Here is a 17,305-nt window from a genome sequence, read left to right as displayed (position 1 = left end):
CTGTTTGTTCCCTGTGCGATCATGCAGCTTAGAGGGAATATTGATTGGCACCAGTTCTGGGGCAATGGGGATGTGTTTAAGCCTGATGGTTTGCACTTGAACAGGATTCGGACCATTGTTCTCCCGTGCTGTGGGGGAGGGCTTAAAGTAATTGGCAGCGGGGGAGGGGTGGGCAATAAGACACAGCAGAAGAGAAGTGAGACAAGATGCATAGAAAACTAGAAGGAACAAACAGCAACAGAACAAATAATAGTGTAAAAACAGCAGGAATTCGATGAGGCAACAGCAAAGCCGGCTAGCATGGTGATGGAATGCACGTGCATTTATGGGAGGTGCGTTACCAATAAGGTTGACAGGTTACAGAGTGCAAGTTGCCATAACGGGTTATGATATAGTCGTTTAGATGGAGACCTGGCTCAAACATGGGCAAGAATAAGAACTTAACGTTCCTGGGTACAATGTACTCAGGATGGATAGGGAAGGAAAAAAGACAGGTTTGACAGTATTGATCAAGAAAATATGTTCTACAGAGACACGATATACTAGAGGATCAAAGACTGAATCTATTTGGAGTTAAGGAACAGAAAAGGGGCTGTAACATTGCTGTGGGTGTTCACAAACAGTAAGGGGGAGATAGAACAGCAGTAATAGTAGGGAACTTCAATTACCTCAATATAGTTTGGAGAAAAGAGTTAAGGGCAAAGAAGGTGAAGAATTCCTAAAATGTGTACAGGCGCACTTTCTTAACTGGTATGTTTCTAGCCCAATGAGGAAGCAAGCAGTGCTGGATTTAGTTGTGGAGAATGAAGTAGGGTAAGTGTTGTGAGAGACTATCTGTCTAACAGTGATCATAATATAAATTAGGTTTTAAGTATGGAAAGGGACAAAGAAAAAATGAAACATAAAAATACCCAACTGGAAGAGAGTCAGTTTTACTGATTTAAGGGATTGAGCACAGGTGGACTGAAAACAAAGATTGGCCAAGAAAACAGTAAATGAGCAATGGCAGGGCTTCAAAGTGAAGATAGTTTGGGTACAAATCAAACATATTCTCATAAGGAGGAAAGATGAGGCATCCAAAGCTAGAAGCTAGATGTCAAAGGAAATAAAGGTTAAAATAAAACAGATTGGGGGCGGCACAGTGTTGCAGTGGTTCGCACCGCAGCCTCACAGCTCCAGCGACTCGGGTTTGGTTCTGGGTACAGTTTGCAAGTTCTCCCTGTGACTGTGTTGGTTTCTGCCGGATGCTCCGATTTCCTCCCACAGCCAAAGACTTGCAGGTTGATTGGTAAATTGGCCATTGTAAATTGCCCCTAGTGTAGGTAGGTGGTAGGAGAATGGTGGGGAGGTGGTTGGGAATATGGGATTAATGTAGGATTAGTATAAATGGGTGGTTGTTGGTCAGCACAGACTCGGTGGGCCAAAGGGCCTGTTTCAGTGCTGTATCTCTCTATGACTCTATGAGATAACAAGAAAAGATTAATGGGTAACATAAAAAGGAACCCAAAAATCTTTTACAAACATATAGAAAGTAATAGCATAGTTAAAAATAATGGTGGGGCCAATTGAGGAACCAAAAGTAAACTCTTCTTGTTGAGGCAGAGGGCATGGCTGTGGTACTGAATGAGTACATTACATCTGTCTTCAAAAAAGAGAAGCATTAATGATTTCAAATGGAAATTGGATGGGCACTTCAAGAAAAAAACTTGCAGGCTACGAAGATAGAGCTGGGGAATGGGACTGAAGATGGCGAGCCGGCATAGACTCGATGGGCTGAATGGCCTCCTTCTGTGCCGGAAGTGACTCTATAAGTTAATACTGAAGTAGAGAAGGAGGGGAGTAAAGCTGTTGGATAAGATAAAAATAGATAGAAAGTGCTAAATACGTTGGCATTACTCAAAGTTAACAAGTCGTCTGGTCCAAATGGTTGCTCAGAGAAGCTAGAGTGGAGATAGCAGAAGCTCTGATCACAATCTTTCAATCCTCCTTGAATGTGTGAGTGGTGCCAGAGAACTGTCGGACGGCAAACTTACACTGTTGTTCAAAAAAGGGGAGAGGGATAAACCTGGTAGCCACAGGCCAATCAGTCTAGTATCATTGGTACAGAAACTACTAGGGACCATTGTCAAGGACAAAATTAAATCTCCCTTGAAGAATGAGGTGCAGCCAGCACAGATCTGTTAAAGGCAAATTGTGTCTGACTAATCTAATTGAGTCCTCTGAAGTAACAGAGGGTTGATGAAGATAGTGCAGAAAATGTATATATGGCCTTTCAAAGGCATTTTGTAAAGGACCACATAACAAACTTATTCGGAAAATAGAACCAATGGGATTAAGGGACAGTGGTGACTTGCGTATGTCATTGACTAAACAATCGAATGCAGAGAGTAGTGGTGAACAGATGTTTTTGTGACTGAAATGGGCATTGCGTTTCCCCAGGGATCAGTAATAGGACCATTGCTTTTCTTGTTATAAAAATGATCTGGGCTTGGGTTCAGAGAGTACAATTATGAAGTTTACGGATGACATAAATCTTGGCAAGATAAAAAATAGTGATCACCATAGTAGCAGACTTCAGGAGGAAATTGACAGACTGGTGAAACAGGCAGATGCAATTTAATGCGGATAAGCATGAAATGATGCACTTTGGCAGGAACAACATGGAGAGGTAGTATAATATAAAATATACTATTTTGAGAGGGGTTCAAAGAGCAGAGGTGCTGGGGGTACATTTTCACAAACCTTTGAAGGTGGCAGGGCAAGATGCTAAGGCAGTTAAGAAATTGTATGGGAAACTTGGCTTTGTAAATAGGGGTTTTGAGTATAAAAACAAGGAAGTCATGGTAAACATTTACAAATCACTGGTTAGGCCTCAGTTAGCATATTGTGCATAATTCTGGGCACCACATTTTAAGAAAGACGTCAAGGCATTGGAGAGGGTACAGAGAAGATTTACCAGGAAGAGGGACTTCAGTAATGTGGAAAGATTGGAGAAACTGAAATTGTTCTCCTTACAGCAGAGAAGGTTAAAGGGAGACCTAATAGAATGTACTCAAAATTATGAAGCATTTTGATAGGGCAAGTAGGCAGAAACTTTTTCTTCTGGCAAGTGGGTTCATAACCAGAGGTCATAGATTTAAAAATATTGGCAAAAGAACTAGAGGGAAAATGAGGAGAATATTTCTCCCCCCCCACACAGGGTTGTTATGCACTACCTGAAAGTGTGGAGGAAGCAGATTGCATGGGAACTTTCAAAAGGAAAAAAATCTGTACATGTACTTGGATAGGACTAATTTGCTGGGTTATGGGGAAAAAGTTGGGGTCCGGGACTAAATTGGACAATTCTTTCAAATGCTCAGCATGACAGCTTTCTTCTGTGCTGTATGATTCCAAGTACAATATTGAACAATAAGAAGTGTGTGACAAGGTCACTTCTGTAAGTTTTCCAAGCATAGCGGTTTCAGAAATCTAGCTACTGAGATGCACATTTGGCAGATCCTTAATAAACCTGACTCTAACTAACATTAAGATAAAGTATTCTCCTTCAACTCCGCTCACTTCCTTCAAGTAAAAGGTGTTGCTATGGGTAACCACATGGGTCCTAGTTATGCCTGTCTTTTTGTGGGATATGTCGAGCATTCTTTGTTCCAGTCCTACTCAGGCCCCCTCCCCCAACTCTTTTTCTGGTACATTGATGACTGTATCGGTGCCGTTTCCTGCTCCCGCCCTGAACTGGAAAACTTTATCAACTTTGCTTCCAATTTCCACCCTTCTCTCACCTTTACATGGTCCATCTCTGACAGTTCCCTTCCCTTCCTCGACTTCTCTGTCTCCATCTCTGGGGATAGGTTGTCTACTAATATCCATTATAAGCCCACAGACTCCCACAGCTACCTCGACTACACTTCTTCACACCCTGCCTCCTGTAAGGACTCCATTCCATTCTCCCAGTTTCTCCGTCTCCGACGCATCTGCTCTGATGATGCCACCTTCCATGACGGCGCTTCTGATATGACCTCCTTTTTCCTCAACCGAGGATTCTCCCCCCCGTTCTTGACAGGGCCCTCAACCGTTTCCGGCCCATTTCCTGCACCTCTACCCTCACCCCTTCCCCTCCCTCCCAGAACCGTGACAGCATTCCCCCTGTCCTCACTTTCCACCCCATCAGCCTCAATATCCAAAGGATCATCCTCTGCCATTTCCGCCACCTCCAGCGTGATGCCACTACCAAACGCATCTTCCCCTCCCTTCCCGTCAGCATTCCGAAGGGATCGTTCCCTCCGCGACACCCTGGTCCACTCCTCCATTACCCCCACCACCTCGTCCCCGTCCCATGGCACCTTCCCCTGCAATCGCAGGAGGTGTAATACCTGCCCATTTACCTCCTCTCTCCTCACTATCCCAGGCCCCAAACACTCCTTTCAGGTGAAGCAGCGATTTACTTGTACTTCTTTCAATGTAGTATACTGTATTCGCTGCTCACAATGTGGTCTCCTCTACATTGGGGAGACCAAGTGCAGACTGGGTGACCGCTTTGCGGAAAACCTCCGCTCAGTCCGCAAGCAGGACCCTGAGCTTCCGGTTGCTTGCCATTTCAACACTCCCCACCCTGCTCTCATGCGCACATCTCTATCCTGGGCTTGCTGCAGTGTTCCACTGAACATTAACGCAAGCTCGAGGAACAGCATCTCATTTTCTGATTAGGCACGCTACAGCTTGCCGGACTGAACATTGAGTTCAGCAATTTCAGACATGACGGGCCCCCCATTTTACTTTTATTTTTAGTTATTTTTTTATTTTTTACATTTTTTTCTTTTGTTTATTTCATTTCATTGTAGTTTGTTCAGTTTGCTTACCCACCGTTTTTTTCATGCTTGTACTTGCTGCTGTTCAATCTTCAGTTTGTTAACACCCTATCTGTACTAATGCTTTGTCTTTCAACATACCATTAACATATTGTTTGCCTTTGCTCCATGACCTCTTGGTCAGCTATGTGGCCTTGTCCAATCTAACCTTCTCCTTTGTTATCTCTTGCCCCACCCCCTGCTCACTTGCTTATAACCTTTGACAATTCTAATATTTGCTAGTTCCGAAGAAAGGTCACTGAGCCGAAACGTTAACTCTGCTTCTCTTTCCACAGATGCTGCCAGATCTGCTGAGTGGTTCCAGCATTTCTTGTTTTTATTTCAGATTTCCAGCACCCGCAGTATTTTGCTTTTATTAAGGTATAGTCATAAGGCAAACTGTATGAATATGTGCTTTCATGCTGTGCTTAACCAGTAACTGGCAATAAAATATTAATTTATTAGAGATAATAGGGAGCACATCAAATTAGAGCTAACACATGAATCATACCACCACTCTTCACATCAATGCATCCAAACAGCCTCACATTATTGTAGAATTGGCAGCAAGACTGCATGCTAACAATGATGCCACTATTGTCTATTTTTCTGTAGGTAATTTGAGGACTTGCTTAGATCACGGAAGAGCCAAATTATACGAACATATGAGTTAGGAGCAGCAGCACTTGGCCCTTTGAGCCTGCTCCGCCATTCAATAAGTTCATAGCTGAACTGATTACTCCATATTTCCATCTACCCCCGATAACCTTCCACCCCCTTGCTTATCAAGAATCGATCTACCTCTTATATGAATTCTCATGGTCCCGGCTTCCACAACAAAGATATGTTATTTGTCTAGAATTTTCTTAGTCTTACCTTGCTAACCATTGCTGATTTGGCTCCGAGCCTTGCTGCCTGGATACACTGATTGGCCCCTTTTCCTCCAAATCCAATAAAAAATTTGTGTCCATGTATGGTTTCTCCCGCTTTAGGTAACCGTGGTGTAAAACTATAGAAAAAGAACAAAAACTATATGAAATATAATCGATGAGTACTAATGACATTGCAGACATTTCTGTTGCTCTCGCTTTCCCAATAGTATCTTTTTAGCAGACATCTGGCACATGATCTCGTACTCTGCTACTGGTGCACTGTAACTAGTTATTAGGAGGATCACGAGATCAACCCAGAGTGAAATGCCTTTGAGTGTCACCCCTCTCCACGTTAGAGAGGGATAATGTACTTATTTGGCTCCCCCCACTACAACACCTCCATCGCGTCCCCAATGTCCTAAATAAAACACGCATCTCATAATTACGAACACCAAGACAGGAAAGAGTATTATAATTTTTAAAATTTTCTCTCCCCTATCCCACTGCATTATTTTAAAACTTCCTGGTTTTTCAGAATAACAGGCTTATTTATTAAGAAATAAGTAGCACAAAATCCAGCTTGATGGAGTACTCCTTCTACAAAGTTCTTAACTTGGGGAAGTGGTGAGTGAAAGAATTCAATGCAGTGAGGGAAGAGGTGCTGTTCTGGTATTTCACAAAACAAGCAGTGGTCCTGGAGACGGCATGGGAGACAGCGAGACCTGAGCGCTGAAGTCTAGAGGCATTAATTAGGTGAGCAGGTAGGTGATTGGCTGGTGAGTTTTAAAGTTTTTTTTTCTCTAAACAAGGGTAGTAATTTAAACTAGGACTGGGAAAATATAATAAAAGCAAATTACTGCGGATGCCTGAAATCTGAAATAAAAACAGAAAGTGCTGTCAGACCTGCTGAGTATTTCCAGCACTCTTTTTATCCAGGAAAATATAGAGAAAGTTAACCAGACTAATACCTGGAATGGGCGGGCTGTCTTACAAGCAAAGATTGGACAGGCTAGGCTTGTATCCGTTGGAATTTAGAAGAGTAAGAGGTGACTTGATTGAAACAGATAAGATCCTGAGGGGTCTGGACAGGGTGGATGTGGAAAGGATGTTCCCCTTGCAGGAGAATCTAGAACTAGGGATCACCCTCTAGATGAAAAAGCTTTTCCTCATCTCCTCTCTAACCTTTCTACCAATCACTTTAAGTCTATGCCCCCTCGTCACAGACCTCTCTGCTAAGGTGAATAGGCCCCTCAAAATTTTGTACATTTCATTCAGATCTCCCCTCAGCCTTCTCTGTTCCAAGGAGAACAACCCCAGCCAATATAATCTTTCCACATAGCTACATTTTTCCAGTCCTGCCAACATCCACATCAATCTCCTCTGTACCCTCTCTAGTGCAACTACATCCTTTCTGTAATGAGGTGACCAGAACTGCACACAGTACTCAAGTTGTGGCCTAACCAATGAGTTATACAGTTCCAGCAAAACCTCTTCGCTCTCTCTCTCTCTGTCTGTTCACAGAATAATACAGTGCAGAAGAGGCCCTTCGGCCCATCGAGTCTGCACCGATGCATTAAAGACACCTGACATGTCTACCTAATCCCATTTCCCAGCACTTGGCCCATAGCCTTGAATGTTATGACGTGTCAAGTGCTCATCCAGGTACTTTTTTTAAAAGGATGTGAGGCAACCCGCCTCTACCACCCTCCCAGGCAGTGCATTCCAGACTGTCACCACCCTCTGGGTAAAAAAGTTCTTCCTCAAATCCCCCTTAAACCTCCTGCCCCTCACCTTAAACTTGTGTCCCCTCGTAACTGACCCTTCAACTAAGGGAAACAGCTGCTCCCTATCCACCCTGTCCATGCCCCTCATAATCTTGTACACCTCGATCAGGTCACCCCTCAGTCTTCTCTGCTCCAGCGAAAACAACCCAAGCCTATCCAACCTCTCTTCATAGATTAAATGTTCCATCCCAGGCAACATCCTGGTGAATCGCCTCTGCACCTCCCTGCTCTTATATTCTATTAGGGCGGCACAGAGGCGCAGTGGTTAGCACTGCCGCCTCACAGCTCCAGGGTCCCGAGTTCGATTCTGGGTACTGCCTGTGTGGAGTTTGCAAGTTCTCCCTGTGTCTGCGTGGGTTTTCTCCGGGTGCTCCGGTTTCCTCCCACAAGCCAAAAGACTTGCAGGTTGGTAGGTAAATTAGCCTTTATAAATTGTCATTAGTATAGGTAGGTGGTAGGGAAATATAGGGTCAGGTGTCAATGTTGGGTAGGAATATGGGATTAGTGTAGGATTAGTATAACTGGGTGGTTGATGGTCGGCACAGACTCGGTGGGCCGAAGGGCCTGTTTCAGTGCTGTATCTCTAATCTAATCTAATATCTCAGCTAAGAAAGGCAAGGATTTCATATCCCTTCTTAACCACCTTATCGACCTGTCCCGCTACGTTCAAGGATCTGTGGACATTCACTCCAAGGTCCCTCACTTCCTCTACACATCTCAGTATTTTCCCATCAATCGTGTATTTCTTTGCCTTGTTTGACCTCCTCAAATACATTACCTCACACTTCTCCAGGTTAAATTTCATTTGCCACTTTTCTGCCCATCTGACCAGATCATCAATATCTTCCTGCAGCCTCCAGTTATCCTCCTCACTATCTACCGCATGGCCAATCTTTATGTCATCTGCAAATTTCTTGATCATGCCCCCTACATTTACATCCAAATCGTTAATATATACCACAAAAAGCAGGGGACCCAGTACTGAGCCCTGTGGAATGCCACTGGAATCTGCCTTCCAGTCTCTAAAACACCAGTCAACAATTACCCTTTGCTTCCTGCCACTGAGCCAATTTTGTATCCACCTTGCTGCATTTCCCTGGCTCCCATGGGATTTTTTTTTTAAAGTCTGCCATGTGGGACCTTGTCAAAAGCCTTGTTAAAATCCATGCAGACCACATCAACTGCACTACCCTCATCTATCTTCCTTGTTACTTCTTCAAAAAATTCAATCAAGTTGGTCAAACAAGATATTCCCATAACAAATCCATGCTGACTATCATTGATTAACCTGTGCCTTTCTAAGTGACAATTTATCCTGTCTCCCAGAATAGATTCTAATAAATTGCTCCTGGTGTGGACGAGGGTACAGTCTGCAGGGAGAATGAATGAACTGACCACAGCACCGTGGTTCAGAGCACCATTCAAGCGGGGGGAAAGAAGAGAAATGTAGTAGTAATAGGGGCTAGCACAGTTAGGGGGATAGTGTTCTCTGCAGCAAAGACAGGGAGTCCCGAAGGTTGTATTGCCCAACTGGTGCCAAGGTTAAGGACATCTCTTCTGGGCTGGAGAGGAACTTGGAATGGGAGGGGAAGGATCCAGTTGTCGTGGTCCACACAGGTACCAATGACACAAGCAGGACTAGGAAAGAGGTCCTGCTCAGGGATTATGAGCAGCTCGGGGCTAAATTAAAAAGCAGAACCTCAAAGATAATAATCTTCAGATTACTACCTGAGCCGTGTGCAAATTGGCATAGGGTAAATAAGATTAGAGGTAAACACGTGGTTCAAAGATTGGTGTGGGAGAAATGGGTTCCAATTCATGGGGCACTGGCACCAGTACTGGGGAAAGAGAGAGCTGTTCCATTGGGATGGACTTCATGTGAATCATGCTGCGACCAGTGTCCTGGCGAATCGTATAACTAGGGTTGTAGATATGACTTTAAACTAATTAGTGGGGGAAGGGTTCAATTGAAGGTAAGTTTAAAAAATGAAAAAGAAATGAGAGAGCAGAGGTGCAGTGAAGAGGCGAGCAGTAATCAAAGTGTGACAGGAAGGGGCAGAAAATATAAACAGAAGGGTGCAGCCGAAATTAGAACCAGAATGAGTAATAATAGTAAAAAGTCAAAGCTTAAGGCTCTTTATCTGAATGCACGCAGCAATGGTAACAAGATAGATGAGTTGATGGCACAAGTAGAAATTATTGAGTATGACTTGGTAGCTGGAGATGTGGTTGCAGGGTGACCAAGACTGGGAACTTAATATTCAAGGGTGTTCGACTTTCTGGAAAAATAGGCAAAAAGGAAAAGGAGGTGGGGTAGCTTTGTTAATGAAGGAAACTATCAGTGCAGTGGTGAGTTGTGATATACGTGATGTGGAATCAGTTTGGGTGGAAATAAGGAATAGCAAGGGGAAGAAGTCATGGGTGGGAGTCGTCTATAGGCCCCCGAAGATTTGCCTCACTGTAGGACAAACTATAAATCAGGAAATAATGGATGCGTGCAAGAAGGGCGCTACAATTGTCATGGATGATTTTAATCTGCATATTGACTGGGCATATCAGATTGGCAGAGGTAACATGGAAGACGAATTTGTACAGTGCATCAGGGATTCTTACATCGAGCAATACGTTGCAGAACCTACCCGGGAACAGGCTATTTTAGGTCTAGTAATGTGTAATGAGGTAGGATTAATAAGCAACATTGTAGTTAAGGATCCTCTGGGGGGTAGAGATCACAATATGGCAGAATTTCAAATTCAGTTTGAGGACGAGCAACTTGTGTCTCAAACCAGTGTCTTGAACTTAAACAAGGGCAATTACAGAGGTGTGAAGAAAGAGTTATCCAAAGCGGGCTGGGAAAAATAGGCTAAGGGGAAGGTCAGTGGATGAACAGCGGCAGACATTTAAGCAGATATTTCAGAATGCTCAGCAAAAAATTTATCCCGGTCAAAAAGACTTGATGAGAAGGAAGAACCACCCGTGATTAACAAAGACAGTCAAGGAGAGTATCCAATCAAAAACTAAGGCATACAAAGTGATGAAAACTAGTGGTAGGCCAGAGGATGGGGATTTTTTTTTTTTTTTTTTTTAGGGACCAGCAGCAGATGACTAAAAAGAGGGAGAAAATTTATTATGAAAGTAAATTGGCAAGAAATATAAAAACAAACAGCAAGAGTTTCTACGGGTATATAAAAAGAGAGTAGCTAAAGTGAGCATGGGACCCTTGGAGGATGCGACTGGAGAATTGATCACGGCGAACAGGGAAATGGCAGATAATTTAAAAACAATATTTTGCATCGGTCTTCACAGTGGAGAACACTATAAACAGCCTCGAACAGTCTAGCAGAGAGGTAGCCTTTTTTAAAATTTCTTTCACGGGATGAGGGCGTCACTGGCCAGGCCAGCATTTATTTCCCAACCCTACAGTACAGTAGTGAGCCACCTTCTTGAACCACTGCAGTCCATGTGGTGTAGGCACACCAACAGTGCAGTTAGGAAGGGAATTCCAGGATATAGACCCAGCAAGAGTGAAAGAACGGTGATATAGTTCCAAGTCTGGATGGTCTGTGGCTTGGACAGGAACTTGCAGGTGGTGATGTTCCCATGCAGCTGCTGCTCTTGTCCTTCTAGGTGGTAGAGGTCGCGAGTTTGGAAGGTGCTGTTGAAGGTACCTTGGTGATTTGCTGTAGTGCATCTTACAGATGTGCACACTGCTGCCACTGTGCATCCGTGGTATAGGGAGTGAATGTTGAAGGTGGTGGATGGGGTGCCGATTAAGCGGGCTACTTTGTCCAGGATGGTATTGAGCTTCTTGAGGGTTGTTGTAGCTGCACATCCAGGAAAGTGGAGAGTATTCCATCACACTCCTGACTTGTGCCTTGTAGATGGTGGACAAGCTTTGGGGAATCAGGTGTGTTACTCGCTGCAGAATTCTCAGCCTCTGACCTGCTTTTGTAGCTACAGTATTTATATGGCTGGTCCAGTTCAGTTTCTGGTCAATGGTAACCACCAGAATGTTGATAGTGGGGGATTCAGGGATGGTAATGCCATTGAATATCAAAGGGAGATGGTTGGATTCTCTCTTGTTGGAGATGGTCATTGCCTGACATTTATCAGCCCAAGCCTGAATGTTGTCCAGATCTTGCTGCATATGGACAAGGACTGCTTCGGTGTCTGCAGAGTTACAAATGGTGCTGAACATTGTGCAGTCATCAGCGAAAATCCCACTTCAGACCAGATGATGGAGGGAAGATCATTGATGAAGCAGCTGAAGATGGTTGGGCCTAGGACACTACCCTGAGGAACTCCTGCAGTGATGTCCTGGGACTGAGATGATTGACCTCCAACAACCACAACCATCTTCCTTTCTGTTTAAACCAGTGGAGAGTTTTCCCCCGATTCCCATTAACTCTGGTTTTGCTGGAGCTCCGTGATGCCACACTCGGTCAAATGCTGCATTTATATCAAGGGTATCTCTCACCTCACCTCTGGACTTCAGCTCTTTTGTCCATGGTTGTACCAAGGCTGTAATGAGGTCAGGTGTTGAGTGGCCTTGGCAAACTGAGCATCAGTGAACAGATTACTGCTAAGTAAGTGCCGCTTGATGGCACTGCCAACGACACCTTCCATCACTTTGCTGATGATCGAGAGCAGACTGATGGGGAGGTAATTGACCGGGTTGGATTTGTCCTGCTTTTTGTGCACAAGACATACCTGGTAATTTTCCACATTGTCGGGTAGATGCCAGTGTTGTTGCTGTACTGGAACAGCCTGGCTAGGGGTGCCGCCAGTTCTGGAGCACAAGTGTTCAGTACTTTCGCTGGAATGTTGTCAGGGCCCATCGCCTTTGCCGAATTCAGTACTTTCAGCCGTTTCTTGTTATCATGTGGAGTGGATTGGATTGGCTGACCTAACATCTGTGATGCTGGGGACCTCAGGAGGTGGCCGAGATGGATCATCCACTCAGCACTTCTGGTTGAAGATGGATGCAAAAGCTTCAGCCTTGTCTTTTGCACTGATGTGCTGGGCTCCCCCATCGCTGAGGATGAGGATATTTGTGGAGCCTCCTCATCGTTAGTTGTTTAATTGTCCACCACCATTCACGACTGGATGTGGCAGGACTGCAGAGCTGTATCTGACCCATTGCTTGTTGGTTCGCTTAGCTCTATCGCATGATGCTTCCGCTGTTTGGCATGCATGTAGTCCTGTGTTGTAGCTTCACCAGGTCGACATCTCATTTTTAGGTATGTCTGGCGCTGCTCCTGGCATGCACTCCTGCACTTTTCATTGAATCAGGGTTGATCCCCTGGATTGATGGTAATGGTAGAGTGGGGGATATGCTGGGCCATCAGGTTACAGATTGTGGCTGAATACAATTCTGCTGCCGCTGATGGCCCACAGCGCCTCATGGATGCAGAGATTTGCTAGATCTATTCAAATCTATCCCATTTAGCACGGTGGTAGTGCCACACAACACAGTGGTTTGTCACTCCTACCTATGCTGTCGGGGACAGATGCATCTGCAACAGTAGATTGGTGAGGACGAGGTCAAGAAGGCATTTCCCTCTTGTTGATTCCCTCACCACCTGCCACAGACTCAGTCTAGCAGCTATGTCCTTTAGGGCTTGTTCAGTACTTGCCACTCTTGGTGATGGACATTGCAGTCCCCCCCTCACAGTACATTCTGTGCCCTTGCCACCCTCAGTGCTTCTTGCAAGTGATGTTCAACATGGAGGGGTACTGATTCATCAGGTTTCCATGTCCATGTTTGACCTGATGACCTGAGACTTCATGTGGTCCAGACTCAATGTTGAGGGCTACAAAGGCGACTCCCTCCCGACTATATACCACTGTGACGCCATATCTGGTGGGTCTGTCCTGTCTGTGGGACAGGACGTAACCAGGGGTGGTGATGGTGGCGTCTGGGACATTGTCTTTAAGGTATGATTCTGTGAGTATGACTATGTCAGGCAGTTGCATGACTAGTCTGTGGGACAGCTCTCCCAATTTTGGCACAAGCCCCCAGATGTTTGTGAGGAGGACTTTGCAGGGTCAACAGGGCTGGGTGTACCTTTGTTATTTCTGGTGCCTAGGTCGATGCCAGGTGGTCAGTTTGGTTTCATTCCTTTTAGACTTTTCTCTTGCGGTTTGGTACAACTGAGTGGCTTGCATCATGAAAACCCTATATGCCAAAAGGGAAATATTAATTTCATCGGTTGGAACCTTACATTAGACTTTTAATGGAAAAGTCTTACAAGAAACTTTTTTTTTTAGAACTGGCAGCCAAGATGGCCACTGCAATTTACATATGAAACACCAGAAGATTAAAACTGGAGATGAAAAGTCTCAACCAAGCTAGCCAGAACAACGGTTGGCTCAGTGACTGAATTACCCATAACAGCCTTATCAACATGATTGTCAGGGCCATCTACAACCGTCGACTTTGAAAGAGCCAACCCCAGCCCTCCAAGTGTGACTGGATATCTTGAAGCATGTAGCACCTTGAATCTCAGAGAAGATTCCAGAAAAATCATTAAGAAAAACAAAGGGGCTTGATACAGTCATGTGACTGCCTGCGGAGCTCTGGAGAAACTGTAGGCTTTAATCACACAAACAGCAGAGATCAGTAACTGAAAAGCCATCAATGAAGCAGATCTCTCCCTCTCTCTCGCCCCCCCAGCAGCATCAAAAGACGATCCAGTTGTGACTGGGAAACCCTCAAGCCACAGTCAGCAACCAGGGGATGAGCATCAACTCCCTCTCTGCCTTCAGGAACCCTGAGCAAAGAAAGTCCACTACCGTGCACATGGCCCAGTGAGGACTTCAGGAATACAATTTCAGCTGAGGACTACTGAACTAACAAACTGTATTTAAATTCCATCTTTTCCGGATTTTAATCCAACCACCAAATCTGTTTTTCCTCTGTAATCTATTTGTGTGTTGTTTTGACCGACCGCTCCAGTCAAAGCCCCCAATCAAAATATACGATTCTGATTGTGGTGGGAGAAACGCATGGATAATTCAATCCCGTCACTCTACAGATCGCTTAACATATCATTTAAAACTTTCCAAATTAAAGAAAAACCCAGCCAAATTGTACCATCTATTAACCCCCAAATGAGGCTAACCAAACCAGGTGTCTTTAAATCAACAAATTAACTTTTTAATTAGAAGAACTAAATTCTTAAACACTAAGATATAAACAACATTTAAAATAGAAAAAAATTAGAGTCCTTGCAAATTTACAGTCCAATGTTGCTTGAAGTCCTCACAGTCGTCCAATGCGGGAAAAAGGTTCTTCCACAGTATAACAGTCCGTAGTCTAACTTCAGTAGGTGATGCTTTCCTTTTCCAGCGAATTTCAACAACTGACATGCAAACACTTTCAATGGAATCAAGCTGACTTTAGAACTTTTGAGGGATAAAAGATTGTCACAGTCTAACTTCCCTTTTTCAGTTTAAATTACCAGAGATCTCTGTTTTGGCTTGATGTTTTAGAATTTTGAGAGAGAATAATTAAACAGACTAAAATCCTCTTCCTTCAGTTTAAATGGTTGAGAGCTCTTTTTCAGGTGTGCTCATCACAGGTGTGTCCTCTGTGTCTGTGTGTTAGAATAAATTGTCTTCAAATAAAAGCCAATTCAAAACTGAATTATAACAAATGTATCGCATGAGACTCACTCCCAGTGGCTATATCTATGGTAACGAGAATGCACCCTTTGAATTGCAGTCTCCAAATGGCTATTTCTAAGGCAATGAAAATGCACCTTCCCATAACTCCTGAGGCTTTCTGGTTCTTAAAGCAATACTGATCCTTTGCAAGCCTTAAAGGCAAACCTCATATTCTCGCAAAAATAACTGCAGAACCATGACAATGTGTGTGTGACTCTTGTGTGAATGTGTAGCGTATTTTTAACCGGGTTAGAGTGTTAAGAGTAATAAACTTACATCTTTCTTGGTTAAACTCAAGAAAACCCGTCTGATTGGTTCTTTTGCAATCACATTAGAGGAACAGGAGCAGGCACTCATTGAGGTGGTAAGTTCAACCACTGTGTAAATAAAGGATAAACCCTATTGCGATCAAACGAGAGAAGGGGCGAAAGGGGAGCCCAAGACCCCTTCCTCACCTGGCCGTAACACTTGCTAGGCCATTTCACAGGACATTTAAGAGTTAGCCACATTGGGTCTGGAGTCACATGAAGGTCAGACCAGGTAAGGACAGTACATTTCCTTCCCTAAAGGCCTTGATTCAAGAGTCTCCATATGAGTAATAAAATACATTTTTCTCAAGTATGTTAATTTTCTTTTTAGAAAATGGGCGAATTCTTTGAAATCATCCCCTTTAAGATTCAAAACTGCTTCAGAATTGATACCCAATGTAAACTGAAGGGCGTGAAGATACAGAAGACACCACAAGCGTCCTAATGTAACACCATATTTAAAATGGCCGGTCCTAACATGACAAAACACATCAGTTAAACTGGTAACATACTGATGAGCCATTCTACACACATTGCTATATTCATAGGTGCTATATGTTCCTCACCATTTCTCCCTACATTTCGTATAAATGACAAACCACTGCAGTAGATTATTGAGATGTCGTCAGAGCAGAATAAAACAAATCACTACTTTCCATGACACTGTATCTTGATTTTGTTTGTGGAACCACTTCCCTGCTCCCCCCACTCCCTGAAAGTATTAAGTACTTGGGAGAACATAAGAAATAGCAGCAGGAGTAGGTTCCATGGCCCCTCGAACCTGCTCTGCCATTCAATAGATCATGGCTGATCGTCTAGAAAAACTCCACTTTCCTGCCCTATCCCCATACCCCTCGATTCCCTTACTGCCTAAAATCTATGGATCTCAGCCTTGAATATACTCAACGACAGAGCATCCACAGCTCTCCGGGGTACAGAATTTCAAAGATTCATAACCCTCCAAATAAAGAAACTTCTCCTTATTGCAGTCCTAAATGACCATTCCCTTATCCTGAGGCTATGACACTTACTTCTTGGCTCTCTAGTCAGGGGAAACAGACTCTCAGCATCCACCTGTCAGACATTTTGTTGTGTGAGGAAGATTACATAAATGCAAATCGTTGTTGGCAAAGATATCCATACATGTGCACATTCCAGCAGGAATCACTGAATTATTTTCCCAAGTGATCTGCTGCCAATTCTCACATCACTTGATGTCATTCATAACTCAATACTGAAATTAAATCCGGCACTCTGTGGTCTGCGTGACAGTTATGTGCCTGCCTTTGCCATGTGGAAGGTTGAACCCCAATGCTGCTAGGCCAGATTGTCCAGATTATTAATACTTCGCTGACAGTTAGCTCCTGAAAAATGCATGATTAGAATAAGTTTTGTTTTCAAAAATGTTAAACCAGAACATTTTCTGAAAGGAATTTCTGATAGGCTCATATTTCAGCATGTGAAACATGACATTCATCCACTGTATGTCACTGAATCATAGCATTGAATTGATGTGTTTTGACATTTAATACCAAAATTTAAGAGGAAACGTAACAAGCCAGCAATAAAAAGAAATATGTTTCTACTACACCAGGAATTCACTTCGACAGTTCCTGACTAATCCCAGAATAGATGCAGGGGCAACTTGTTTCTTGATCACAAGCATTTAAAAGCAGCAACCAAAATAGTACAGCTTTTCTTGAAGCTATAGCATATTCTAAGAGATAGTTAATAGTTAAGAGGTGTTTTGTAGATAGTTCCAGCTACCTTTCTATCAAGGGTTGTTCCCTGGAACTGAGGCAAAATTTGTAGAAAGAGATCAGATCAGT

The 17,305-nt window shown here is 43.7% G+C and overlaps 1 protein-coding gene across 4 annotated transcripts in view; it reads right to left on the bottom strand.

Annotated features, from left to right (window-relative positions):
• Nucleotides 1–17,305, bottom strand: part of rbks (ribokinase) — a 190,051-nt gene that overhangs the window by 127,998 nt on the left and 44,748 nt on the right. For 3 of the 4 annotated variants that reach the window (XM_068027735.1, XM_068027740.1, XM_068027742.1), the window contains one exon: nucleotides 5,721–5,853. In XM_068027735.1, coding sequence (XP_067883836.1) covers nucleotides 5,721–5,853 — 133 coding nt within the window. Of the gene's footprint in view, nucleotides 1–5,720; nucleotides 5,854–13,567; nucleotides 13,656–17,305 lie in introns of those variants that run through there. The other variant, XM_068027741.1, reaches the window with a different exon arrangement.

The sequence above is a fragment of the Heterodontus francisci genome, chromosome 3, assembly GCF_036365525.1.
Source record: "Heterodontus francisci isolate sHetFra1 chromosome 3, sHetFra1.hap1, whole genome shotgun sequence".
Classification (NCBI taxonomy): domain Eukaryota; kingdom Metazoa; phylum Chordata; class Chondrichthyes; order Heterodontiformes; family Heterodontidae; genus Heterodontus; species Heterodontus francisci.
Note: the sequence above shows the minus strand (reverse complement) of the source record. Positions and strands in the feature narration are given on the sequence as shown.